The sequence below is a fragment of the Ochotona curzoniae genome, unplaced genomic scaffold, assembly GCF_017591425.1.
Source record: "Ochotona curzoniae isolate NIBS_2020 unplaced genomic scaffold, NIBS_Ocur_1.0 contig_4792, whole genome shotgun sequence".
Taxonomy (NCBI): Eukaryota; Metazoa; Chordata; class Mammalia; order Lagomorpha; family Ochotonidae; genus Ochotona; species Ochotona curzoniae.
The window spans coordinates 1,078,705-1,105,052 of NW_024466389.1; the positions used below are offsets into that span (position 1 = coordinate 1,078,705).

The following is a 26,348-nucleotide window of genomic DNA, read 5'->3' on the forward strand; positions in this document are numbered from 1 at the left end:
CAGGGAGACTGGTCTCTGCGGTTGTGCTCACCTCCCTCCTGGTTTCCTCCCAGATTTACTACAAGGTCATCAAGGACATCGAGCCAGGCGAGGAGCTGCTGGTGCACGGGAGAGAAGGCGCTTATGCCCTGGGTGCGGTGCCGCCAGCTCTGGACGGTAAGATCCTAACTCCACCCACTGGGAGCGCCTCAAGCCTGGGGCAGGGGGACAGGTGCCAGGCGTCCCTACCTGAGCGGCCCCAGCGCCGGGAGCTGCACCCAGGCTTCTGGGGGTGGGCAGAGCCTCAGGGAATGCTTACAGACAACGAAGGTGGGGACCTCACCGAGTTAGAGAAGGAACACGCAGCAGCCTTCTCCCAAGGCGGGAGTGTGCAAGGCACTCTAGTGGCACAGACCCCAGAAGTGGCTTGCTCCCCGTAAGCCTTTCCTCTGCTTGGGAAGTGTGTCAGCCCTGTTAGTCCTGGGACCAGCCAGGGCGCTGTCACCTGCTCGCCTCAGCACCAAAGCAAGACCCAAAGCGGGGGTGGGGAGAGGGTAAGGGCCGGTGGGATCTGGGCTGTGAGCCACGTGGGTCTCACCTCAGAGACGAAGCGCCGTGAGGGTGGGGACGTGGAAGTGTCAGGAGGGACACCATCCCTGTCCCGCTGTCCATGGGCAGAACAGGTGGAACTCGGGGACAGCCCCTGGCGCTGCCCGCCTGCCATCCCACTTGACACACACTGCTCTTGTCCCACTGGTAGAAATGCATCTCGCCAGGGGCTTGGGGCTCTGGCCCCCCACTTCCTGTCACTGGCCACCAGGTCCCCAGTCCCAACCTTGCCTTTTTCTTGGAGGAGGAGACCCCGCATGAATGCAACGCTGGCTCCCATCCTGCTCATGGCAGACAAAGGCGGCAGCCGGCGTTCCTCCTCTCTCCAAGTGTGTGCCGCTCTGCCAGGCACACCACCGTCCGCATGAGCTGCCATTCTCACAGCCAGCCATGCGACATTGGCCCTGCCGGGCGCGGGGAGCAGCGAGGAAGCCGAGCCCTGGCCCGAGGCAGCCCCTGGTCCCGCAGTGTGGCTCAGCAGTCGAGCCCTCCCCCAGCTCACCCAGCACCCTGTCCGGAAGGGACACGCTGCCAGCCGGGCCGTGTCTGAGTGCTCCTCCAGAGTTTGGTTTTAATTAGGGCTGTGGAGAAAAAGAAAAATAAATGGGATGATGGGAGTCGCAGGAGGAAGATCTCGTTTCCTTTAAAATAATTGTTGCAAGGGGCTGTGCATCTCGGATAGCGCGGGAGCACCCCAAAGATAAATCTACTTAACCCCACGCCGGCACGCCACACTTGACGTGCGAAACGGAATTCCTTTCTTGCGAGGGCTTAAAGAACCATCGCTGCGCCCCAGCCCCTCCAGCCGCCGTACGAACTCACCCGTGTCTACATTTTCCTAATAACCCAGCAGCGCTGTGGGCTAATTGCCTCCCGCGCATAATCGCCCGGCATCAAATATTTGACTTTTTCACTCTTTTCTTGTCAAGATTGCCTCGCTGCCTCCTCGCCAGCCCCCTCTCCCCCACACCCTGCTCAGTTAAACTCTGAATCAAACAGAAAGAAAATGCAAAAATGTTCCTCACGAAGATAATTATCATAAAAAAATCTTTTATCGCAGCCTCATCTATGTGCAGCCAGGCTCCGCCTGCGGGGAAGGGGGGCAGGGAGCTGGCACATTGACACGTCGGTGCCATAGGCCCAAAGCCCGTGGATGCCAACCAGGTCCTCTGGGACACGAGGCACGTGGCAAGCTTGGGGGTTCACACATCCCACCCGGGCTGCGCTGGGATGGGACTCCCCTCTCACTGTGGGGCCCCAGCTGGGCAGCCAGCAGGGCTCTGCCCCCCAGAGCACCGACAGCTGCTTCGTGTGCTTGGGGCCAGGGCACAGAGCCCGCTGGCTGCCCGGCTGGGGCCCCACAGTGAGAGGGGAGTCCCCGTTTGTAGACAGCTGAGTCACAGCACAGAGCAGCCTCCGGCAGGCGCTGCCACCCCAGGCTCTGGGTGGCTGTTCGACTCCAGCCGAGACAGGTCCCGTTCAGGAGAACTTCTTGCTCTTGGGGTGAAAATGAAGAAACCCATTTCCATTCAAATATGCTTTTCTTTTGAGCAAGATAGCATGCCTGCTGCCCTTCCCATCCCCAGAAAAGACAGGGAGGACGCAGGGGGCAGCGATGGGGCAAGCAGGGACGCGCCATGAGAGCCGTCCTCGGCACGGGGCGTCCCCTGGCCAGCCACGACCTCCGCGTGCTCACCCCTCCCCCAGTGGGGGGCTAAGGCTCAGAGGGGTCAGGTGGGAGAGTGGGTGGGCATCCATGTAAGCCCAGGTCCTGGATTGGCGCCGGAGCACGTGCTGTGGGCGGGGCCAGTGTCCAGGTCCTGGGTGCACTGCTGTGGGCGGGGCCAGTGTCCAGGTCCTGGATTGGCACCGGAGCACGTGCTGTGGGCGGGGCCAGTGTCCAGGTCCTGGGTGCACTGCTGTGGGCGGGGCCAGTGTCCAGGTCCTGGGTGCATGTGCTGTGGGCGGGGCCAGTGTCCAGGCTCTGTTGCAAGTTCAGTTTCTGTGATTGTTCTTGGGTGGAGAAAACAAAAATCGGGCTGAATTGACAAGACACTACAGGAGGGAGGGCCCGATTCAGCACCCCCATGGCTGCTACTTCCCCCAGGGGGCCCTTGGGGGGCTCCCGGGAACTCAGTCACCTGCCACTTCCTTGACCTGCCCCACCCCGCCCCCTTGGCCCCAGACCTGCCCCGGCCCAGCCAACCTTACCCAGGCAGTTTTCTGGGTCTTCCACCTGGGGGCGCCCCCTCCGGGTGCACAGAGCAGGTGCAGCCAGACATGTCCCCCCAACAAGTGCTTTTCAGGCCAGGGGCCAAAGCCAGGATGCCAGGGCCTGGTGACCATGAGGCCACCGAGGCCGCAGTCACCGCATGGGGCTTCAGCTGGATCAGCCCTTCACCTCAGCCGGGCTCCCGTAACAGACGGGGTGGCTGGCACCTGGGCCTTCAGACTCAAGGAACCTTCCGGTTCTCCCCAGAGCTCTTATCATGCCAGGCTGCCGAGCAGCTCAGCCTCTCCTTAGGGCCCGGAGACCCACAGCCACACCTGCAGGGAGCCAGGAGGGGACCCCGTCTTCCATCTGCCCCAGCCCTCACCTCCAGCCAAGTGCAGCCCCAGTGTGTGACGCTGCGTGCGGTGCTGGGCACTGGGCCAGCTCTTCGCCTTCACACACACAACATGTGCGCGCATGTGTAATCATGCATGAACACATGCAAGCACACACACGTAGACCCCGTAACATGTTCGCTCGCGTGTTCGTATAGTACACATGATGACATGTGCGTGTGAACATGTGGGCACACTACATCACATTCCGGAGACATGCTCTAATCGCATGTGTTGCGTAAGCATGCAGAGAAAACGTGCCCATGTAACATGCGGGTACACGGAACGTGTGCCTGTGGACGCAGCAGCACACGGGCATCAGTTACGCTGCGGACCGGCGTGCAGTCCCGCACACACCCACACACGCAGCAGCTCACCCGCTGGGCCCCAGGCTCCGGCTGCAGGCAGGAGGGGCGGGGAGGCCGGGCTGGCTGCCGGGATTACAGCACACAGCGATTGTTGGCCTTGGCACGGTCGTCAGGATGCTGCCTCGTAAACTTAATAATAGCTGCCCCCCCTTTAATTTGTTTGACCTTGATGACAATAATTTATGATATGTGCTGGCGCTCCGTCGTCTTTCGTCTCCTAATTCATAAACAAAGCACTCGACTTGGCTTCCCGCCTCCCCCGGCCCAGGGTGGCCGCCTTGGACGCGGGAGGGGCGCGGTATGGCTCCGAGTTTCCGCGGATGCCGAGGTCTGGGTCCCCCAGCCTGCCCCGGCTTGGGCCCTGGGGTCTCCGCGGGGCAGGGCAGCCGGCGGGCAGCGCTCCGGGGCGGCGGGCAGCGTGGGTCTCAGTCTCTCCCACCCTGTCTCCCGTAGAGGAGCCTGCATTCCGCTGTGACGAGTGCGATGAGCTCTTCCAGTCCAAGCTGGACCTGCGACGCCACCAGAAGTACGCGTGCGGCGTGGTGGGGGCCGCACTGGACGAGGGCCTGGGCCAGGGGCTGCAGCCCCAAGGCCTTGGCGGCGGGGGCGGCGACGGGCAGGCCCACGAGTGCAAGGACTGCGAGCGGATGTTCCCGGACAAGTACAGGTGTGCGCGGTCCCGTCCCACCCACCGTCCCCCGCTGTGCAGCCCGCAGCACCCTGGTTCCCCCACCCCCAGTGCCTCCACCCACCCGTGCGTGTGCTGCTGCCGCCTGCCTCTGCAGCTGGGCAGGTGTGGGGCAGGAAAAGGAGGGCAGGCATGCAGCAGCCAGAGCAGGCCTCCTCACCCAGGCCCACGCAGCGGTTGAGCTCCAGACTTGTAGTGGTAACCACTGTAGGTTGGGCAGCTGTGGGGACACCAGGCTGGCACCCTGTGCCTCAGATCCTGGAAGCAGGTGCACACGCGGGAAAGGTGAAGCTCTGGGTCCTGAGGGCAGACCTGGGCATGGAGTGCTGTTCTGGGCGGCTTCACCTTGGACCCCTGGGCAGTCAGGCTCCGTGAGGCCGCCCAGTGGTTGGGGACTCACTGGCACTCCCAACCCCCGGCTCCTGGGGCTGGAATCAAGGCCCCAGAAGGAAGTGTTGGAGCCAGTCGCGACAGAGGCCCCACGGGGGCGCTGCTGCACACCACCAAGTGCCAGTTAGATCAACCCATAAATCTCAATTAGCGGCCCAGGAGAGACTTGCCCAAGGAGCGGCAGTGGGCGTCTCCGGTCGGAACGGGTGGCTGGGCCCGTCGTTAACAGGCCGCGATACGCAATGCTCCGCTCATGAAGATTAACGGTCAGCCCAGGGACGGGGGACAGCGGGGCGTCCCCCGACAGGGAGGCCCGGCGGGGCGGGGGCACCGGCCCAGCCAAGCACAGCAACCCCTCCCGCAGCCGCTGCCACGCCATGTTGCGTCTCACAGGAGACCCCTCCCCATCAAAGGTCCCTGGGTCTCCAGGCAGCACGAAGCCCCTCACCCCCTTTCTCTCAGGCCCCGGCTTAGTCGCTGGATCCCCGTGACCTCAAGGGGAAGCCAGGGACAGGGACCTCCTACCTGCCCAGGGTCCAGACGGGCAGCGGGCCTGCGGTGACCCTCCTGTTCTGGCACAGCCTGGAGCAGCACATGATCGTCCACACCGAGGAGCGAGAGTACAAGTGTGACCAGTGCCCCAAAGCCTTCAACTGGAAGTCCAACCTCATCCGGCACCAGATGTCCCACGACAGCGGCAAGCGCTTCGAATGTGAAAACTGCGTGAAGGTACTGAGCCGTGTGCACCTGCCGCTGCCGGGGAGGGCTCTCCCCGACACCCAGGCTCCAGGCGTGGGGCGGGCACGTGCCCATGGCCTCGGTCTCCCCGCAGGTGTTCACAGACCCCAGCAACCTACAGCGGCACATCCGCTCGCAGCACGTGGGAGCGCGGGCCCACGCCTGCCCCGACTGCGGCAAGACCTTCGCCACGTCTTCAGGCCTCAAGCAGCACAAACACATCCACAGCACGGTCAAGCCCTTCATATGTGAGTCTCCCCGCTGGCCCTGCCTTGCACACGCCCCCTCCTGGCTCTGCCCTCGTGTGCCCCCCACCTCCACTCCGTGTCTCTCCCTTTGTGTCTCTTGCCTGGCTGGAGACCCACGGCAGGTGGCAGAGAGGGCCGTTCTGGCCACCCAGCATCACGCTGGAGGAGCAGGGAGCCCCGGCTGGGCGGGCCACATGCTGCCCATCAGCTTGTGGCAGTTCTGCCTGTGCCCAGTGCTGCTCGAGGGACTGGGACCAGCTGCTAAACAGCAGTCACGGCCCACAGGGGGCTCACGCACCAGCCCCAGGAAACAACGGGGACAGCAGCGTGGCCTGGAGCTCCACCAGGCTAGGAGCAGCATGGCAGGGGGCCGGGGGTCCCACAGAGACAGAGAGGAGGAGCCCTGGGGGTCTGCAGAACTGACTAAGGGGCTGGGGGCACCAGGGCCTGATGGGGTGAGAGGAGCTGACAAGTGTGGTCAGAGGTCAGGACTAGGACCCTGGCCAGTGATGTCACAAGCATGCAAATGATCCTGGGCAGGAAGCAGGGTCCCAGGGACCTTGGCCACACTTCCCATTAAGTTCAGAAACCGAGACATTCTGCTGAGTCACGACTTCCCGTAAGCATTGTGCCGAGTCACCATTTTGGGCAGGAAGTGATTGCCTCCTGTATGTGGTGTTCTGAGTCATCCGTCCCAGGCCCACACAGACTTTATGCTGAGTTATCACTTCCCCGACGGTTGATGCTGCATCACCATTTCCAACACACGTGATGCTGAGTCAACATGTCCCACCTATATTTGCTGACTCACCAGTTCCCGCGTATATTCTGCTGAGTCATCTAGGCTTCAGCATGTGGCATCTTTATGGTAGCCAGGCCTTGCTACTCCTTGGCCCGAGAAGGAAGCTGGCTGTGACCAGGTTGCAGAACCCAGAGCTGCAGGGCCCAGCTCCTGACCCCAGGCCCGGCGGCCTTGCCCTCTGAGCTCCTTGGGTTTCACTGTGGACTCCCTGGAGCTGGGAGCCCCGGAGCGCAAAGCCCCGCACCCCAGTGAAGCAGCCAGGGCTGTGCACCGCCCTCCCTCTGCGCCCTCTGAGCTGGCCCAAGCTTCCACCAGGCCTGGAGGCCGCCACGCAGCTTCCGGGCAATGCTGGAGGAGCTAGGACAGCCAGCTGTGCACCTGCTGGCGGAATCTGCCCTTCGGGACCCAACGGGGAAGGCGCGCCTGGGACAAGCCGCCCGGGGTTAGGTCGGATGGCCTTCTGCAGCTGGTCAGGTCCCCGAGGGTCACAATGGTGACCCCAGTTCCAGGACTAGCCCTCACCACACTGGTTGCCCCCAACCCACGACCCAGGCCTGGCACCTGCAGCCTCCCACCACCTGCCCCTTGGAGCTGTGCCAGTCCCCCAGCCCACATGAGGCTGGTTCAACCCCGAGCCAGATCAGGCAGAGAGTGGAGGGCAGTCAGCGCAGCCACCAGACCCTGGCACACAGGCAGGAGGTCTGAGAGCAACGGGCAGACCCCATGGCCACTGGCTCTGTGACACCTGGCTAGGGCACGCTCGTGTGGGCTCCCAAACCTCACTCCACACTGACTGAGGGGGTGTCTCCCCCCAGAGAGCTCACACGTGCCCTGAGGTGCGGGGGTCCATGTGTGGGGGTCCACGTGTGGGGGTCCACGCGTGAGGGTCCACGTGTGGGGGGTCCACGTGTGGGGGGTCCACGTGTGGGGGTCCACGTCTGTGGGTCCACGTGTGAGGGTCCATGCGTGGGGGTCCACGTGTGTCTGAGAGGATGCGTAGGGGAGAGCGAGGAGGGGAAGGAAAGGACACACTGAGAGAGGGGGAGCTTGTTGAGGCCTGAAGCCCGCCGGATGCTGGGGTCCTCGGGGATGATGTGAGTGTGACTGAATGCATTGGCCTGTGGGGTATCGGACGGTGTGCACACGTAGGTGAGTGTGCACTCAGACCTGCAGGCCTGGGTCACCCCCCACCGCACTGCCCCATGCCCAGGCCTTCCCCGTGTGGCCTTGACACACACACCCTGCACACTGCCCCATGCCCGGGCCTTCCCCGTGCAGCCTTGACACACACACACACACACCCTGCACACTGCCCCATGCCTGGGCCTTCCCCATGCAGCCCTAACACACACACACACATACACACACACACACACCCTGCACACTGCCCCATGCCCGGGCCTTCTCGTGCGGCCCTGACACACACACACACACACACACACACACTACACACTGCCCCATGCCCGGGCCTTCCCCGTGCGGCCCTGACACACACACACACACACACATACACACACACACACACACTACACACTGCCCCATGCCCGGGCCTTCCCCGTGCGGCCCTGACACACACACACATCCTGCACACTGCCCCATGCCCGGGTCTTCCCCGTGCAGCCCTGACACACACACACCCTGCACACTGCCCCATGCCCAGGCCTTCCCGTGCGGCCCTGAGCACACCTCACTGCCCTGTGCCCCTGACCTTCCCTGTGTGGCCTGACCAGCCAGCAGCCTCCCCGTGTCCAGTTCCTGCCCCCTCAGGCCTCAGGGTTCATATGTGAGCATAAGCATGCGTGTGCACGGGGGCTGTGTTGTCTGTGTACACACACGGCCGCTCACACACGTGTGTTCACGCACATATAGCTGCACACGCAGACAGGAGCATAGAGCCGCATTCAGCTGCTCCCCAGCCCTGGTCCCCTGCCGTCCCCACGTCCCCCGCTGTCCCCAGGTCCCCCGCAGTCCCCAGGTCCCTGCCGTCCCCGGTCCCCCGCCGTCCCCAGGTCCCCCGCTGTCCCCACGTCCCCCTCTCTTGGTAACCTCATGGCATGTCTGTCCTGTCCCCCGCGACGCTGCAGGCGAGGTCTGCCACAAGTCCTACACGCAGTTCTCCAACCTGTGCCGGCACAAGCGCATGCATGCCGACTGCCGTACGCAGATCAAGTGCAAGGACTGCGGCCAGATGTTCAGCACCACCTCCTCCCTCAACAAGCACCGGCGCTTCTGCGAGGGCAAGAACCATTACACCCCCGGCGGCCTCTTTGCCCCAGGCCTGCCCTTGACCCCAGGCCCCGTGATGGACAAGGCTAAGGCCTCCCCCAACCTCAACCATGCCGGCCTGGGCTTTGGGGAGTACTTCCCATCCAGGCCGCACCCCGGCAGCCTCCCCTTCTCCGCAGCGCCACCCGCCTTCCCGGCTCTCACGCCCGGCTTTCCTGGCATCTTCCCCCCATCGCTGTACCCCCGGCCGCCACTGCTCCCTCCCACGCCGCTGCTCAAGAGCCCACTGAACCACACCCAGGACGCCAAGCTCCCCAGCCCCCTGGGGAACCCGGCCCTGCCCCTGGTCTCGGCAGTTGGCAGCAGCAGCCAGGGCACCACAGCGGCGTCCGCGGGGCCCGAGGAGAAGCTGGAAGGCCGCCTGGAGGAGGCGCTGGCGGAGAAGCTCAAGGCCAGGGGCAGCGACCTGTCGGACGGCAGTGACTTCGAGGACATCAACACCACCACGGGCACCGACCTGGACACCACCACGGGCAGCGGCTCGGACCTGGACAGTGACCTGGACAGCGATCGCGACAAGGGCAAGGGTGGCGGCAAGCCCGCCGAGGGCAAAGCGGCCTTTGGGGGTGGCCCAGCGCCCGCGGGCGTGGCCAACAGCGTGCCCGAGGTGCCCGTCTTTTACTCCCAACACTCCTTCTTCCCGCCGCCCGACGAGCAGCTGCTGACGGCCTCGGGCGCCGCCGGGGACTCCATCAAGGCCATCGCGTCCATCGCCGAGAAGTACTTCGGCCCCGGGCTGATGGGCATGCCCGAGAAGAAGCTGGGCGCGCTGCCTTACCACTCGGTCTTCCCCTTCCAGCTGCTGCCCAGCTTCCCCCACTCCCTCTATCCCTTCACGGACCGCGCCCTCGCCCACAACCTGCTGGTCAAGGCCGAGGCCAAGGCGCCCCGGGACGCCCTCAAGGCTGGCGGCCCCAGCACCGAGTGCCCCTTCGACCTCACCACCAAACCCAAAGACGCCAAGCCCGTCCTAGCCGCGCCCAAGGCGCCCTCGGCCCCCGCCTGCGGCGAGGAGCAGCCCCTGGACCTGAGCATCGGCAGCCGCGCCCGCGCCAGCCAGAACGGGGGCACGCGGGAGCCGCGCAAGAACCACGTGTATGGTGAGCGGAAGCCGGGAGCCGGCGGTGAGGGGCTGCCCAAGGCGTGCCCGGCGCAGCTGCCCCAGCAGCCCTCGCTGCACTACGCCAAGCCCTCGCCCTTCTTCATGGACCCCATCTACAGGTATAACACGCCTGCCCTCACCCGCCTCCCCTCCTTCCTTCCACCTCTGCGGCTGCAGCCCAGCCAAGGTCACGACTGGGAGGCTGCGGTGGGATCTGCAGTCCCTCGCACTGCCGCCCACGGCTGGCAGCCCCCTACTTCCTGCCCCATCTCCCCTGGCCCAGCTTCCCCGGGGTCCCAGGCTTCCTGAGGGCCTCCTTCCCCTCGCAGCCCCCCAGGGTCCAACTTCCAGGTCTGCCATCCAGGGAGGGGAGGACTGAACACCACTGCCCAGTTCCTGTGCAGGCTTCAGCGCCCCTCGAATGTGGGATAGCTGGGGCCTTGAGCGGAGGCATGTGTCTGAGTGGGCCTGGGCCTGTGGGAGAGGGGACTGGTGTGCATGTGTGTGCCCCATGCCTGCAGGGAGCAACCTGGACACCCAGAGGGAGCGTCCTCTGCCCCTTCCACAGGCGCTGCCGGGCCTCACCTGGGCTGCTCCAGGCGGTACCTCCCACCCTGCCGGGATGTGGGGTGGGGCTGGCGGTCACCTCCAGCAGGGAGGCTGGGGGACATGAAGGGACAGGCGAGGGTGGGGCCACCATCCCTGCCAAGAGATGCTTGCCCTCGGGCCGGCGGTTCTCCGTGACGCTGGGGAAGATTCCAGAGCAGGAAGTTCTGGGCTTCTGCTAACCTGAGTGTGGCGGGCGGCCCCGAGGACGCCCCCAGGTCAGAGCCAAGCAGGCACTCCCATCACCCCAGACAGCCCGGGCTGAGGGCTGTGAGGACAAGGAAGTTGGCATGCAGGAGTGGGGACCTGTTCGTGGCACTGGCCAATCAGTGGGCACAGGGCAGCCTGGGGAGGTGCCAGGCTCCGGTGTTAGGCATACACAGTATGCTGGGAGCTAGAAGTTGCAGCTGGCAGGACGAGGCGGGATTTGGAGGTGGGAGGGCATCCCACCGAGTCTGCAGGGCCAGCAGGTGTCCGGGTACCCGGTGTCCCCACAGCCAACAAGGACCTCCTGGCACAGGGCCTGTCGGGAGGAAGGCAGAGCAGGCTCAGGGGACTCCAGGTGCAGGGCCTGTCGGGAAGTGGACAGAGCGGGCTCAGGGGACTCCAGGTGCAGGGCCTGTCGGGAAGTGGACAGAGCGGGCTCCGGGGACTGTGGGGGCTGCGGCTCTGGGGTACGTAACCCGCTGTGGTGCTGTCCAGCAGGGTGGAGAAGCGGAAGGTAGCAGACCCCGTGGGCGTCCTGAAGGAGAAGTACCTGCGACCATCACCACTGCTCTTCCACCCCCAGGTAAGGCCCCGAGCACGGCGAGGCCCCGAGCACGGCGAGGCCCCGGGCACGGCGTGGCATCCAGAGCAGGAGCAGCCAGCAGGCTGGGTCCCCCATGATGCCATGCTGGGGGCCGAGGAGGAGGGGCAGGGCCCAGCCCCTCCTCGGAGCTGCATGTGGCTGTCCCCAGCCCGGGAGGGTCCTGGCACTGCCCAGTCAGGGCATTGTTTTCAGTCTTGGAGTTTCCCGCCTGTGGAACCTGTGTCCCAGCTGAGTTCACAGCTAAACTTAGTGCCCCCATTGTGTCCCGGGCCGCCGGGCTCGGCTAACAACTTCCCCCCATTTTCTCTGCGCCCGGCTCGAGGGGGCAGCCAGGCCTGCAGGCGCATCCTGCATTTGTGTTTGTGCTGGGAGCTCAGCCGAGAATATCTGATAGACTGTGGCCAGCCCAGATGTGGGGACGCACCCAGGCTGAGCAAGAGAGGCCCGCGGGGGACCACTGCCCATTGTCTTGCCGCCCACCACCCCCACTGCCCGTCCCTTGGGCCAGGAGCCAGGAGGAAGGGCAGCAGGAGCGATGAGCAGCGAGTGGCCCCGGGTCAGGCGCCCTCAGCCCAAGGTGCTGGCCCCTTGTGGCCTCCACAAAGCGCAGGACTCAGCAAGGGCCTCGGGGTGCAGCTCTAGAGGCCCCAGGGATCTTGAGGTGTTTGCTCCCAGACTTGATGACATAGGTCGCCGCCTCAGTGTGCAGAGCCTGGCCAGGGAAGGGCTGGACAGTGCCAAGGTTAGCAGGGATGGTGGGAACCGCAGGCATCCTGGCAAGGGTCGGAGGCTGGCACCGCGTTCCACTCACCAACTCATTCCCAGGGGTCTTTGCCACTTGTTTTATTAGTGTAACTCGCTGGCTGCCCTCAAACACTGCTCAGCTCACGGTAGCTGGCAGATCCCGGGGTGGGCGGTGGTGCCCGGGGCCGAGGCTTTGTCCACCCATGGGCAGCTGGGGCTGAGGTGCCCTATTCCAGGGGCAGAGACCATGGGAAATGGGCCCAGCCCCTGCCCCCTCTGCATGCCCGGGCCCCTCCCCCCAGGAGGCCCAGGAGTTTGCTGTCCTGGGGAAACCTACCACCCCATGGGCTCCTGGTTACGAAGGGAACGAGGGTGGAGTGCCCGAAGCCTGGGCAGTGTCCCTTCCCCTCCCCTGCCAAGCCTTGGTTGACCCAAGAGCCCACGGCCTTGCCTGCAATTCCAGGGTGCTGCCACCAGGGAGCAGTGGCTCCAGGGTCCCTGCAGCAACAATAAAAACAAAAGGTGGAGTTGGGTTTAACCCACACTGGCCGACCAGGTGTGCTGCCTGGGGTTGCAAGCCAGCTGGCCGTTTCTGGCCAGGGTCAAGATGGGGCGTTGAGGTGTCATAAATAAGTCACTGGGCGGTGTGGACCGCAGGAACCCTGGGCAGGCAGGGACACCCCGCTGACCCCGGCGCCTGTGGGTGGTCCCGCCCAAGACAGCTGCAGAGCCCCCACCTCCGCCTTCACTCCCGCCAGATGTCAGCCATCGAAACCATGACGGAGAAGCTGGAGAGCTTCGCGGCCATGAAAGCCGAGGCGGGCAGCGCCCTGCAGCCCCTCCCCCACCACCCCTTCAACTTCCGGTCACCACCCCCGACGTTGTCGGACCCCATCCTGCGGAAGGGCAAGGAGCGGTACACGTGTAGGTGAGGCCCCCATGAGTGCCCTTGTACGGCTCTCCACCTGCTGGGGGGCTGCGGCCAGCCACCGCCTGCCCCCCACTGTCCCCATGCCCCCACTGCCCCCCACTGCCCCCCACTACCCCCACTGGCATGAGCCCAGCACGCGTGGCCACCTAGGCTGGGCCACCAGTGATTCCACAGCCCACCTGCCCGTCGGTCTGCCCATCCCGGGGAAGGAGGCTGTGCTCTGTAGCCGGGCCCCAGGGCAGCAGGCCATGCGGTGTGAGGCCTTGGGCACTGGAGGCCGAGGCTGGCCTTTCCAGGGCCTGCCCGCTGACGTCAGCCTGGCCTCCTGCCACCGTCCTCCAGGTACTGCGGGAAGGTCTTCCCCAGGTCAGCGAACCTCACAAGACACCTGAGGACGCACACCGGGGAGCAGCCGTACAGGTAGGCGCCGGCACTGCGGGCGGGCACCCAGCCCCGCACAGGCTCGCAGCCAGCGGGCGGCCTTGTCGCCTGGACCTCCCCTCCAGGGAACTCTGGAAGCTTCCAGAAGCCTCCTGCCCACCCCCTCCACCCGAGAGGATTGGGAAGCAGCCACCCACCTGTCCCTAGGGTGTCTGCTGTAACGCAGGACCCAGTGCCCCCACGCCAGCCCAGCTCTGGGCACCCCAGGGGCTCCCTGGGACATGGCAGCCATTGAAGCCCAGCGAGCCGTAAAATCCCCAAGTCAAAGCATGCGGAGCAACAGGGCTGAGAGGTGGCAGGCAGGATGTATCTGCTCAGAACCCCCTCAGCCACATCCCACCCTCCCCCAGTTACAGCCCCCACATCCCCACATCCCAGCCCCATCCAAGGGGCTTTCCAAGCAGGGCAGGGCTGGGCCCACCTGGCCGTCTGTGCCCGGGGAGGGTCCGGTTCAGCAGTGTGTTGTGGGGACCTGGCAGCTGGGCCAGTTGTGGCCGTGTGGTAAGACAGGGTCAAGCTCCAGGCCCCAGGGAGCGCGGGGCTCCTGCGCCAAGGTCACCAAGAAGTGGCTGCCCTAAGGGCCCAGTGGGCACTGCCATGCCTCCTCGGGCCATCAGTAGGAGCTGCGACAGCTCACGCCCTCCCCGACACCTGCTACCTGCCCTGTACTCCCCAGCAGCACTGACTCGGCCGGGTCCCAGGGACGGGCGTTTTCTTTGCAAGGAGAGCTGCTTCTGGCCCACGCTGCTCAGCCAGGGCCCCCGGAGGGCCAGCCCGCATTTAGAGAAGGGCTTCACTGCCACCGATTTTGTCGACGGCCACGGCTGGGTTTCCACTTGGGCGCCAGCAACTGCCTCCCTGTCTTTGCTGCAGATCTGACTTCCACCAGTTTGGGCCCAGGGGCTGGCAGGGAGAAGGGGCGCCTTGGTGTCAGAGCCCCTGGCTGCTGGGTACCTCCAGGGGTTTCCAGCCTGGAGGAGGCCGTGCCAGCCACCCTCCCCTGGCCACTCCCGAGGCCCTGCAGGCCTGGGGACACCTCTCTCCCCGAGCCTGCAGCCTGGCTCTGTGCTCGTCCCTAGCTGGACCTGCTTTCCACTCGGTGTCCCCAGCCCCTGGCCACAGGGAAGGCGGCTGTCTGAGGGGGTCCCACGGCAGCCTCCCCTCCACCACGTTGTTGAATTCAGACACCTGCCGGACCAGGCTGCTGTGCAGGTGGCTGAGTGAGGAGCCTCCGCTGAACTGAGGCAGCTGGGGGTGTTCACGGGCAGGCTCTGCAGTGCCCTGGAGTGACGTGTGTCGGGGGACCAGTGCCAGCCGCCTGGGCTCCTGCCACAGTGCACGGCTGCCCTCTGGAGGCCACCGTGGGCACTGCAGGCTGCAGCGAGGCCCGCCTGCGCCCGCGCTGAGCACCTGTGCCTTGCAGGTGTAAGTACTGTGACCGCTCCTTCAGCATCTCGTCCAACCTGCAGCGGCACGTGCGCAACATCCACAACAAGGAGAAGCCCTTCAAGTGCCACCTGTGCAACCGCTGCTTCGGGCAGCAGACCAACCTGGACCGGCACCTCAAGAAACACGAACACGAGAGTGTGCCAGGTGGGGCCTCCCCCAGGAGGGCGGGGAGGGGGCGGCCCGGGCCGTGGGCACACCCCCGGGCATAGGCCGAGAGGGGTCCGTGCGCTGGCAGTAGGGGAAGCTGTGAGTATCCCCGAAGAGAGCTCTGGCCTCCTGAGGCCCGGCCCCTGGTCGGCGCCCTCGGCTCCGGACACCCCCTGATGCCTCACCCCCGTCCGCAGTGAGCCAGCACTCGGGGGCACTCACAAACCACCTGGGCACCAGCGCCTCCTCCCCCACCTCCGAGTCAGACAACCACGCCCTGCTGGACGAGAAGGAGGACTCGTACTTCTCCGAAATCAGGAACTTCATCGCCAACAGCGAGCTGAGCCAGGCGTCTGCGCGGACAGAGCAGCGGTAAGGGCCCTGGGGCGGCCCCGCCTGCCTCAGTTTCCCCACCTGAGAAGCCAGGGAACTGTGAGGCAAGGCCAGGTGTGTGCAGGGCCAGCACAGGCCAGCGGAGGGCACTGGGCTGGAGACAGAGTCCTCTGCTCGGAGGTGCTGATGGTGTCCACCTGGGAACGCGGCCCCTACCCACACACAGAACTGCAGGCACAAAACATACATGAACACACCCGAACATGCATGATACAGACACAGAGAGCTGTGGAATGCATGCTACCATGTACACACATACATGACACACGTATGATGTGACGTGTAAACCAACACATGAACACAGAGACTGCACAGACTCAGAGACACACACATGCCACATACAGACACAGAGCAAGCACTCGTGTGCCTGCCGACACACATAAACGTGTAGATTTCAGTATTCGCCCACAGGAGCACAGCTAGTGCCCCAACACACAGGCTCAGAGACGTACGGACACTGACGACGGGCCAGCCGTGCACAGCCGTGCCCCACGCACACGAATGCACACTGCCATGCCCCACGCACACGGATGCACAGCTGTGCCCCACGCACACGGATGCACAGCTGTGCCCCACGCACACGGATCACAGCCGTGCCCCACACACACGGATGCACACACCCGTGCCCCACACACACGGATGCACAGCCATGCCCCACACACACGGATGCACACTGCCATGCCCCACGCACACCGAAACACACACCCATGCCCCACGCACACGGATGCACACACCCGTGCCCCACACACACGGATGCACACTGCCATGCCCCACGCACACCGAAACACACACCCATGCCCCACGCACACGATGCACACACCCGTGCCCCACGCACACGGATGCACAGCCGTGCCCCACGCACACGGATGCACACACCCGTGCCCCATGCACACGGATGCACAGCCGTGCCCCACGCACACGGATGCACACACCCGTGCCCCACACTGCAAGCCACACACACGCACAGGCGCACACTTAGCAGCACAGAGGCGTGTGTGTGCATGCACACGAGAGCGCAGTCCCTGCACGCGTAGCTGTGGCCACACAGGTGCTGGTTGCGCATTAACACGGCAGAATTCAGAGTCACCACCGCTGGGGGCTGGAGCGAGGCGGGACCCCGAGGGTTCAGCTGGGCTTGCACACATACGTGTCCACCTGCCTGACACACGAGTACACACACAAGCATGGCAGCAGTCACCACTCCTGGGCCAAGCTGGGAGGCCCCACGTCCTGGCTTGGCACATTCCTCCCCTCAGGGCACAGTCTGTGGGAAGGCAGCAGGTACTGAGCTGGCAGTGGCCACAGGGAGTGACCCCTGGACCCTGCCTGTGCACGGGGCTGAACACTCGCTCCAGCCCACAGTGGGAGCCACACCCCTGCCGGGTGCAAGGCAGACAAGGGGCTGTCCGCAGCGTCCTTGTGAGGTGTACGGGCTGCACCAGGCAGCAAGCCCCCCGGCCCAAGTGGCCGAGATCCTCCAGCACAGGGGTGCCCTGGTGAGACAGGCAGGACCAGGACACCCGGCTCAGCTTGCCCGGTGCCAGCATGTGTTCTGAGGAGAAGGGGGTGGCTCCTGACCCCCAGCAGAATCCCTGGGAAATTCAGAGAGACACATGACAGAGCGTGGCCAGGGCCACAGACACCGAGCAGGCCTCAGGCCAGGGAGGACTCGCCTGGGCCTCCATCCACCCTGAGCCCCCAGCTGCGCGGGTCCCAGGGGACAGCACAGGAGGGAAGGGTGAGGGGTGCCAGGATGTGTAGCTGTGCACCTGCTCGGCGTGGCCAGGAGGACACAGGTCAGGAGGACCTGTCCCCTGTCGCTGGGGGACAGGGCAAAGGGTGCGGCACATCAGGGCCCGCCCGCCTGGGAGGCCAGCAGGTGCTGTAGTCACCCGTGTCGCTCCCGTGTACACGTGGAGGCGGGCAGGACCCGCAGCGGGTATGAGCCCAGCCCAGCCTCCTCTGTGTGTCCCTTGAAGGCACCTGCTCACCCACTGCCAGCAGCCCCAAGTCTCCCTGAGACCCTGGGGGCCATCCAGTGGGCCCAGCCGGGACAGGACAGGCTGGCAGCCCTGATGTGGTGACCAAGGCCTCGTGTGCTGAGCCCTTCCTGGTGCCCCTTGCGCAGTACCCAGCACCAGCACCCACACAGGACCTCCCTACCCCTTCCTTGCGGTGACTGCCTGGGGTGCCTGTGCCCTGGCATGGTTGGCAGCCCCTCGTCTCCTGAGGCCTTCCCCACAGCCCCTGCTAGGCCGGGCAAGGGAACGGATGGGGACCCCGCTCCAGGTGTCAGAGGCCGGGGAGAGCTGACGGTGCCAGGTTGCCAGCCCTGGGGCTCCGGACGTGGAGGGGTCCCCTGGCTACAGCTAAGCACTCACTGTCACCGCAGGCCTGAGGTCGAGGACCTGGACGGGAGTCCCCAGTGCCCAGGCTTAGCCAGCGAGAAGCCGGAGGAGGTGGAGGAGGAGGAGGAGGAGGAGCTAGAGGAAGAAGATGAGGACAGCCTGGCGGGAAAGTCGCAGGAAGACGTGGTGTCCCCCGTGCCTGAGCCCCAGGGCGTCTACGAGGAGGAGGAGGAGGAGGAAGAGCCACCACCGTCCTTGGCCGGGGGCTTCGACCACACCCGGAGGTGCGTGGGATTGGGTGGGGAGGGTGGCACTGTGGAGTGTCCCCTGGCCCTGCAGCTGGTTCTGCCGTGGCCCCACTTGAGCCAGGGGGCTGCAGAGGCCAGGAACTCGTAGCAAAGCTCAGCTGGCCGAGTGGGGCCAGGGCTGCCACCCATCAGCCCCGCTACCCAGCTGCTCGCACTGACCTCAGCGCCAGGCGACATGCCCAGCATTCCACCGTGTTGCCACCCCAGCTCTCCTCCCTGCCAGTTGCCTGTGCCCCTCCACGCTCCCCGCGAGCCCCTGTCCGCTGTGCCCCCCGTGTGGTCTCCCGTCCAGGCGTCCGTGTGTCTCTGTCTCTTGTGCATGTGACGCGTGGCGGCGGCGTGGCGTGCATGTGGGCGCAGAGCCGGTGGCGCAGTGCCGGGGGCTCACCCAGGCCCTTCTCCCGGTCATTGGCGCAGGTGTGATGAGGAGCCGGAAGGCGGCCTGTTAGCTTTGGAGCCAATGCCGACCTTTGGCAAGGGGCTGGATCTCCGCAGAGCGGCAGAGGAAGCGTTTGAAGTTAAAGATGTGCTTAATCCCACCCTAGATTCTGAGGCTTTAAAGCAGACCCTGTACAGGCAGGCTAAGAACCAGGTAGGTACCTGCCAGGGCCCCACCTCCACCGGGGGCGCTCGGGACCCGCCCCAGGCCTGAGGGTGCCAGCAGAGCAGGAAAGGTCCACAGGAGCCCCTGGGGATACCATGGCCGCGTGGCCGGGTCCCTCCCCCTCCCCCAGGCAGAGCCCAGCCGCCCACCACCCCCTCACATCTGGGATGCTGCTTCTCAGCTGGGGCCCCCAGCCACGGCCAGCGAAGGCGAGAGGCCGGGCCACCCTGGCCTCCGTGTGCTAGGACAGGTGGCCACCCTAGCATCTCGCTGTCTGCAGCCCAGGCCTAGGACGCAGCCCCGCCCCCGCCTAGCCGTCTGCTGTCTGTCTGTGTCTTCTTACTAACTCTGTCCGAGTGTGGAGCCCGCCCTCGCCCTGCACACTGCGCTCTGGGTGGCGTCCAGGCCAGAAAGTACACCACCTCGCCTCACCTCCCCCTCCCGCCTTCTGCCTGCACCTTCCCACAGGGAACAGGGGGCCCTGGCATAACCCCCAGGACACACGCCCATCTGTGCACCACTTGTGCCAATCACCCAGCAGACAGGATGGTGCAGGGGTGGGTGCGGAACGGGGAGTGACTGCAGGGAAAGCCCGCGTGCACCCGAGACGCCCAGCCAGAATGTGGGGTCTGGATGAGGGCCACCCGTCTCGGTCCCAGCTTGCCCACCGGTCCGTCCTGTGCTTGGCTCTCCGTCCGGGGCGGGGGCGAGGCTGAGCCAGGCCTGCTCCCCCTCACAGCCTTCTGCTGCTTCCAGGCGTACGCAATGATGCTGTCCCTCTCCGAGGACACTGCACTCCACACGCCCTCCCAGGGCTCGCTGGGCGCCTGGCTGAACGTGACGGGAGCGGCCTCGGAGCCCGGCACCTTCCACCCCGTCAACCACCTCTGATGGGCCCAGGCCCGGGCTGCGGTCCAGCTGTGCAGGATGAAGAGAGCAGAGGCCGGGGAGAAGCCCCCTTGTCGCCGGCTCCCGCCCGTGCCCCAGCAGCCGTCCCCTGCCCATGTGGTCCACGTGCAACTTTCCCAAGACTGAAGCCCAGGCCACAGGCCCTGGAGCCAGGGCCAGGAGGGGCAACACCCTCACCCTTAGAAGCCACCCTGGGAGCCGCCACCCAGCCCCGGCCCTGGCACGGGCAGCAGCCTCGCTCCTGAGCAGGGACTGAGCTGGAGGCCCCCTGGGGCGGGGCGCATCGCCGAAGGGACAGCTCCGGAGAGAGATGGCACAGCCGATTTTTATAACCAGAATGACGAGAAGGGCGCTTTTGGTAATCGTACTGACTACAGAGTCTATTTAAGCATGTGGGTTTTAAAAATAGACAGTATTTTTTAAAAAAAAAAATCAAAAAAGAAAACCGACTTGCAAATTGTTTTTTAAGAGTAATTTTGCATTGCTTTGATGGCCCGGCTCACCGGCCCCGGTCGGCCTGGGCGCCAGCTCAGGCACGGGTGTGCTGTTTATACTGTAGATAATGGGGCGTTTTCTAGCTCTGATCCTGTTTGTACAAGCCACGTTGATCCTGGCACCCCGAGGCCAAACGCGGGGTACAGACTGTATCGAGGCGTCCCAGACGCCAGGCCCGGGCTGTGGGCCCGCCTGAGGCCAGGACTGGGAAGCTGTGAGACTGTGTGACAGAAACTGCAGCTGTAGGGGACTCCGTGGGCCCCAGTGCCAGCCAGCACACACAGGGGCCCCCGGCCACAGCCCGAAGGCCAGACCTGTTGGACTGCTCTGGGCCGGTGGCCACCCTGCCCCTCCTCCAGCGCCCACCGCCAGCAGCTCAGACCCTCCCATGCCCTCTGCGCCCACCTGGGGACGCCAGCGCGCCCTGTGCCCAAGGCTCCACGTCGGCTGCGTCGCCCCGGCAGGCTCCTGGCCATAGCAACGGACAGAAGGCATGGCCACGGAGGGCAGAGCGCCCCCATTCCGACCTCCCCACACCGTGGACGCCACCACCAGCTCCGCCCGTTGGGACTGTAAATTATCCCCATGGAACCAATTTCCAAATAGAATTTTTCCGGATGGAATCTCCCTTAATCTGTATATAACTTGTAATTTTTTTTCTAATCATTTCTTTTCTTATTTTATTTCTTCCTTAACAGTATTTTTTGTTGTTGTTGTTGTTGCTGGCATTAGACATTCTTATTGTGGAGAAGTAATGTTAATATAAGTGTCTAGTGAGGGACCAAGCCGTGGGCCGGGGGCGTGCTGTGCGACCAGCGCCCTGCCCCGCGGAACGGCCGCCCGCCCCAGACAATCAAGTCTCGTTACTCTTGAGTTTCAGATGCGTTTGCATCGAAGGCGAGTGTTCTATTTATTTCTTTTGTCGTTTGGAAGGAAAAAAAGGCACCATGGCATCCCAACAAGAAGAAAAATCACCCTTTAAAAAAAAAAAAACAGCAAGAACACGGACGACTGTGCGGCCGTGTCAGCGTGGGTCTGTCCCGCCAAGGGGACCTCCTCGGCATTCGGCCCCAGGGCGCCAGCCACGCATGTTCCGGCCGCTCCGGGCCAAAGACAGTGGGCGCTGCAGTGGGGCTGGACACTCCCTGCAGGCGTGGCAAAGCCAGGGCTAGGGGTCCAGCCCTCGCCCAGTCCACCGAAGGGCAGCACGGAGACCCTGGTACCACGGAGACCCTGGTACCACTCCCCGCCTGGACCCAGGCAGCCACAAACGCTCCCCCGGCCACACCCACTGGGCGCCCCGGCATGGGCTGGCGCCCCTTGGCCTAGGTGGGACCCCTATAAGAGCTCGGCCCCCGATGCAGACGCCCCACTTCTGTAAACCAAATTATATGATTTCTTCTGCGAAAGACTGAGGTGTGTGCGTCTTTGTGTGCTGTGACTTCGGCCCCTCCGGCCTCGCCCAGCGGCTCCCTGGACCAGCAGTGCAGACAGGGGCCAGGGCCGCCCGCCACCCCCAGGCTGTGGCCTCTCTCTTCCCTCCCCTCTCCTGCCTTCCCCACAGCCCAACACACGTGTGCCCTGAGCCCCTGAGCCACGTCACTCAGCTCCTCACACCCACCACGTGGCATTGGGGCAGGGGCAGGAGTTCCGTCCTGAGACCCACCCCAACCAGGACAGCACTGATAAAACGTTGCCTCAGTTGGTCTGCCTCCTGGCCGGGCTGCGCAGGCCCAGCTTAGCCCAACAGCACCTGGCTCCTGGGCCGGGCACTGTCAGCCAGTAGGCCGACTGAGCAGTCCAGCCCCAAGACCCCGGGTCACCACGTGGGCGAGGCTGCTAGCTGCATGAGGAGTCCCAAGGCCAGGGCACACAGGGCCAGGGTCACCCGTCCAGCCCCCACAACCCCCCGGGGACTGTCATCCCCAAAGTGGAAGTGCGAGAGGCGCTCCCCTCACTTCCGCTGCACCGCCCCAGAGCCCCTGGCCAGCCCTCCCCACACAGGCACGGTGCCCGACAGAAGGGCACCAGTGTGGCTGGGGAGGTGGCCCAGCGGGGCCTTTGGTACAGGTTCCCGGGAGTCCTCACTGGCCGCCAGTGACTCGGGCACCGGGCCTCATCTGCCCTTGCGTGTGTCTCCCCGGGAGTACTCCGTGCAAAGTGGGGCCACAAAGCCTCCAGGCACTGGACTGTCACCCGCGAACCCCAGCCCTGCCTGAGGTCGGGGTGGGACACGGCGCCTGGCAGGGGAGGGGGCGGTGGGAGCTAAAAGCCATGACCCTGTGTGTGCTTGTTCTCTGGAAGCCCTTGCCCTCCTCCCGTGCCACGTCGGCCGCTGGACCCTCTTGTGTCTCGGAAGGGCGGCTGGCGCATCAGAACGCGTCCGGTGGGACCCAAGGCAGAGTCCCCTGCCTGCAGCTCGTCTCTGTAACGGGAAGTAGCCGGTCCTCTTGCCCGCCAGGTCCGGGTTGGTTTCTGTTCGTTTTGTTTCCTTTAGAGCTGTACAGTGTTGAAAAAGACATCAAAAGGAAATGTCTGGTTTTCATATAATGTTTAAAAAACAAACCCATGGGGAAGGAGGATGCTGGTGGTTGTCCCATGTCCCCCGGATTGTAAATGGCTTCTGTTTTGTTTATAGTAAACTGTGCATGACTCATGCTTAGCAGTCATTACCGTGTCTGTCCGTGAAATTTTTATTAAAAGAAAAATTCCACAGAGGCGTTCCCTGAGTGTGCGATGAGGGGCCGAGCTAGGACGCTGAGTGGCTACCATGGAGACGCGGATCCGCCGTGGAGGGAGTCAGGACCAGGGAGCCGGGGTGCGGAGAGCCACGGGCACACTGAGCCTGCAGTGGGGCAGAGGTGCCCGCGCGCAGAGCTTCTGTGTGATCATGCTTGGCAGATGTGGGTGCCATGCTGGGCGCCAGAACAGGCCGTGCTGGGCGCCGGAACAGGCCTGCTGGGTGCCGGAACAGGCCTGCTGGGCGCCGGAACAGGCCGTGCTGGGCGCTGGAACAGGGCTACTGTGCGATGGAACAGGCCTGCCAGGCACCAGAACAGGCCGTGCTGGGCGCCGGAACAGGTTGTGCTGGGCGCCGGAACAGGCCGTGCTGGGCGCCGGAACAGGCTGTGCTGGGCGCCGGAACAGGCCGTGCTGGGCGCCGGAACAGGCCTGCTGGGCGCCGGAACAGGCCGTGCTGGGTGCCGGAACAGGCCTGCTGGGCGCCGGAACAGGGCTACTGTGCGATGGAACAGGCCTGCCAGGCACCGGAACAGGCCTGCCAGGCACTGGAACAGGCTGTGCTGGGCACCAGAACAGGCCTACTGGGCGCCAGAACAGGTCTACTGGGTGCCAGAACAGGCCATGCCAGGCACCGGAACAGGCCGTGCTGGGCGCCAGAACAGGCCATGCTGGGCGCCGGAACAGGCTGGGTGCCAGAACAAGTGTGTTTTCCGCAACAGACAGCAATCTAGAAGAAATCGGTGTGCTTTCTAAGCCCACTGTGGCCTCCAAGCTTCACTGAAGGTCAGGCCCCGCGGAGGAGGTGGGCAGAAGAGCGAGGCCAGGCTGGGTGGCACCTTAGCTGCCAGGCGCCTCTCACCCCTGCCAGGGCTGGCACCATCCTGGAGGGCCCCGCGGTGAGAGCAGCGGCCGCTGACGGTCCCCCCACAAATGTGCTTGCCACCAGCTGCACCGAACCCCTGGACGCCGGCCTGGGCCTCCAGGGGGTGCTGCGGGTGGTCCCTTGCAGAGGTGGTGGTGGAGAAGGCCCACTGACCCCTGGACGCCGGCCTGGGCCTCCGGGGGGTGCTACGGGTGGTCCCTTGCAGAGGTGGTGGTGGAGAAGGCCCACTGACCCCTGGACGCCGGCCTGGGCCTCCGGGGGCTGCTGCGGGTGGTCCCTTACAGAGGTGGTGGTGGAGGAGGCCCACTGACCCCTGGTCTAGACCTGCCCCTGCCAGTCTGCTGCTAAAGCCACAGCCACCACAGATAAGACCTGCCCATCATCAGGCAGCTGAGGCCACGGGCCCAGGGGCCTGGCACAGACCTGGCCCTAGGGGTACTCCTATGGCCCAGCCCCCACCCGCTCCAAGGCCTCCATCCTGGTGTTCACCCCTCCCGGGCCGGGGGCCTCCCTAGACGCTCTCCACTCTCCAGCTTTCGGCATCTATGGCAGACACTCCCTTGCCATTTTGTCTCGGGCAGCTGCGTCCACCCACACACCCGCCTCCTGTGAGGCAGAGGCCTGGCCAGGGCTGGCCTGACGGGCAGCTAACCCCATGGAGCTCGGCCTCCAAGGGGTCCCAGCCCCACCTAAGAGGCTGGAATTCACAGCAAGCTCGGCCTTGATGGTGCCTTGCCAGCCACGGTCACGGCTGCCCGCCCTGACCCCTCACACAGACGGCCTCGTTCTGGCCAGCCTGCACCTGTGTCCCCTGATTCATTCATTAATTTCCTTATGTATTCAAGAGGCAGAGACCGCCTGTCCACTGGGTCACTCCCTAAATTCACGCTCGAGCCAAGCCTGGTGTCTCCCATATGACTGGCAGGGGCCTCCCAGGGTGCTTAGCAGCGGGAAGCAGGGCACACCTGGGCACTGGCAGGGTCACCAGGGTGGACATCTTACCCTAACCCCGCCTTAACCTAACCCCTACTTCCCTGGACCCCTCGCCCTCCCTTCTCCCAACCACTGCGGTTCGTGGGGCGGGGGGACCCTCGGGCCCTACCTGGCTGCTTTGGGAGATGCAGCAAGGGTGGCCACGCCATCCCCAGGGCCGCGCCCCACCTGTTCTGGCTCCTGACGACACAGCAGGCGTCTGGAGGCCGGCAGGATGGCCACAGCCAGGCCGCTGGGCTGCATGGCCAGGTCCCCCGCAGCTGAGCTCAGCTGTGTCTCAAGCCTGAGCCTGCTCAAAGCCCACCCAGGAACAGGCTGCTGAGTACACCGAAGCCAGAGCTTTCCAAGGGGCCAGGCCAGCTCTGAGGACACATCTTGGGGAGTCAGGGGTGCTGCCAGGGACGAGCATGGAGCCAACTAAGGCCCCAGACAGGGGCACTGCCAGAGGTGGGCACAGGGATCTCAGCCCCAGAGAGGGGTGCTGCTGGGAGCAGAGGGGCCCTCCCCTGGCTTCGGGGACATAAACCCCAGTTCAGACGCAGGGGTGCCGGGCAGCTGTGATGAGACAATGACAGTTGCAAACCCAATGTGCGGCTGAGCCCTGATCTTCCCAAGCTGCAGGGTCCCCCACCCAGTGCAGGTCAAAGCGGCCTCGAGCGGCAGCCGGTAAGTGAGGGCCTGCCCAGCGGCCTCGCAGCCCTGGAGGGTGAAGGAAAGTCCACGGATGGAGAACGGCCCCGTTGTCAGCGCCCGAGGGAAGAGACTGCAGGACCCAACATCCCAGACAAGCCAACTTTGTCTTCCTGGGCCGGTTCCACGCACTGGGCTGGCTGGACGGGGTGTGGACAGGAGCCATCTTCTGGGCGAAGAGCTTTCTAGAACCCGACATTCATCTTGGGCCAAGTGCAGTGCTGGCTCACAGACAAGCTGTTTCAAGAGCCCTTAACCTCACAGCTAGGACAGCAAGAATCTTCCAGAACTCAGGATGATTCCAGATCAGGGTTGGGGGGCAGGCATGTGAAACAGCCAGGGCCAGTGAGGGTGGGACCCCGCGCGAGGGAGGGAGAGGGAAGGTAAGGGGCAGAGAATTAGCGGGAAGAGAGGGAGAGAGAGGGGGCGGGGAGAGAGAAAGGAAAGGAGAGAAAAAGGGAGAAGGAGCCGGGGAGAGAGATTGGAGAGAGAGAGGAAGAGAAAGCGACAGGGCGGGGAGGCGGGAAGCGTGTATTCTGTCCCCCCACTCCCCACATGCCTGCCGTGGGACAGGAGGATTGAAACTAGGAGCTAAGAATTCACCCCAGGGACACCAGCTGCTGTGCCGGCACCATCGTCAGCGCCCAAGGGCGCCGGCTGCTGTGCCGGCACCATCGTCAGCGCCCAGGGGCGCCGGCTGCTGTGCCGGCACCATCGTCAGCACCCAGGGGCGCCGGCTGCTGTGCCGGCACCATCGTCAGCGCCCCGTCGCTCCGCTTCGGCTTGGGCTCCCCGCTGACACGCCTGGGAAGGCAGTGAAGGATGTCCTCGGGACCCCGCACCCCGGTGGGAGATCAAGAAAAAGCTCCTGGCTCCTGGTTTGAGACCAGCCCATCTCCAGCCATTGCAGCCACCTGGGGAGTGAACCACCAGATGGAGCTCTCTCTGTAATTTTGCCATTCAAATGAATTCATCTTTATATATGTAAGATTGAAGCCGGGAGCCCTGCGCCGTGGCCTAACAGCTAAAGTCCTGCC

The 26,348-nt window shown here is 64.6% G+C and overlaps 1 protein-coding gene across 1 annotated transcript in view; it reads left to right on the top strand.

Moving 5' to 3' along the window:
- Nucleotides 1-19,490, top strand: part of PRDM16 (PR/SET domain 16) — a 162,511-nt gene extending 143,021 nt beyond the window's left edge. Inside the window, exons 5-17 of the mRNA XM_040987588.1 lie at nucleotides 54-156; nucleotides 4,017-4,230; nucleotides 5,223-5,370; nucleotides 5,474-5,627; nucleotides 8,514-9,936; nucleotides 11,129-11,213; nucleotides 12,737-12,906; nucleotides 13,252-13,329; nucleotides 14,774-14,943; nucleotides 15,144-15,318; nucleotides 17,732-17,971; nucleotides 18,413-18,587; nucleotides 19,356-19,490. Of these exons, the coding sequence (XP_040843522.1) occupies nucleotides 54-156; nucleotides 4,017-4,230; nucleotides 5,223-5,370; nucleotides 5,474-5,627; nucleotides 8,514-9,936; nucleotides 11,129-11,213; nucleotides 12,737-12,906; nucleotides 13,252-13,329; nucleotides 14,774-14,943; nucleotides 15,144-15,318; nucleotides 17,732-17,971; nucleotides 18,413-18,587; nucleotides 19,356-19,490 (3,270 nt within the window). The remainder of the gene's footprint in view (nucleotides 1-53; nucleotides 157-4,016; nucleotides 4,231-5,222; nucleotides 5,371-5,473; nucleotides 5,628-8,513; nucleotides 9,937-11,128; nucleotides 11,214-12,736; nucleotides 12,907-13,251; nucleotides 13,330-14,773; nucleotides 14,944-15,143; nucleotides 15,319-17,731; nucleotides 17,972-18,412; nucleotides 18,588-19,355) is intronic.
- Nucleotides 19,491-26,348: the final 6,858 nt, after the last annotated feature.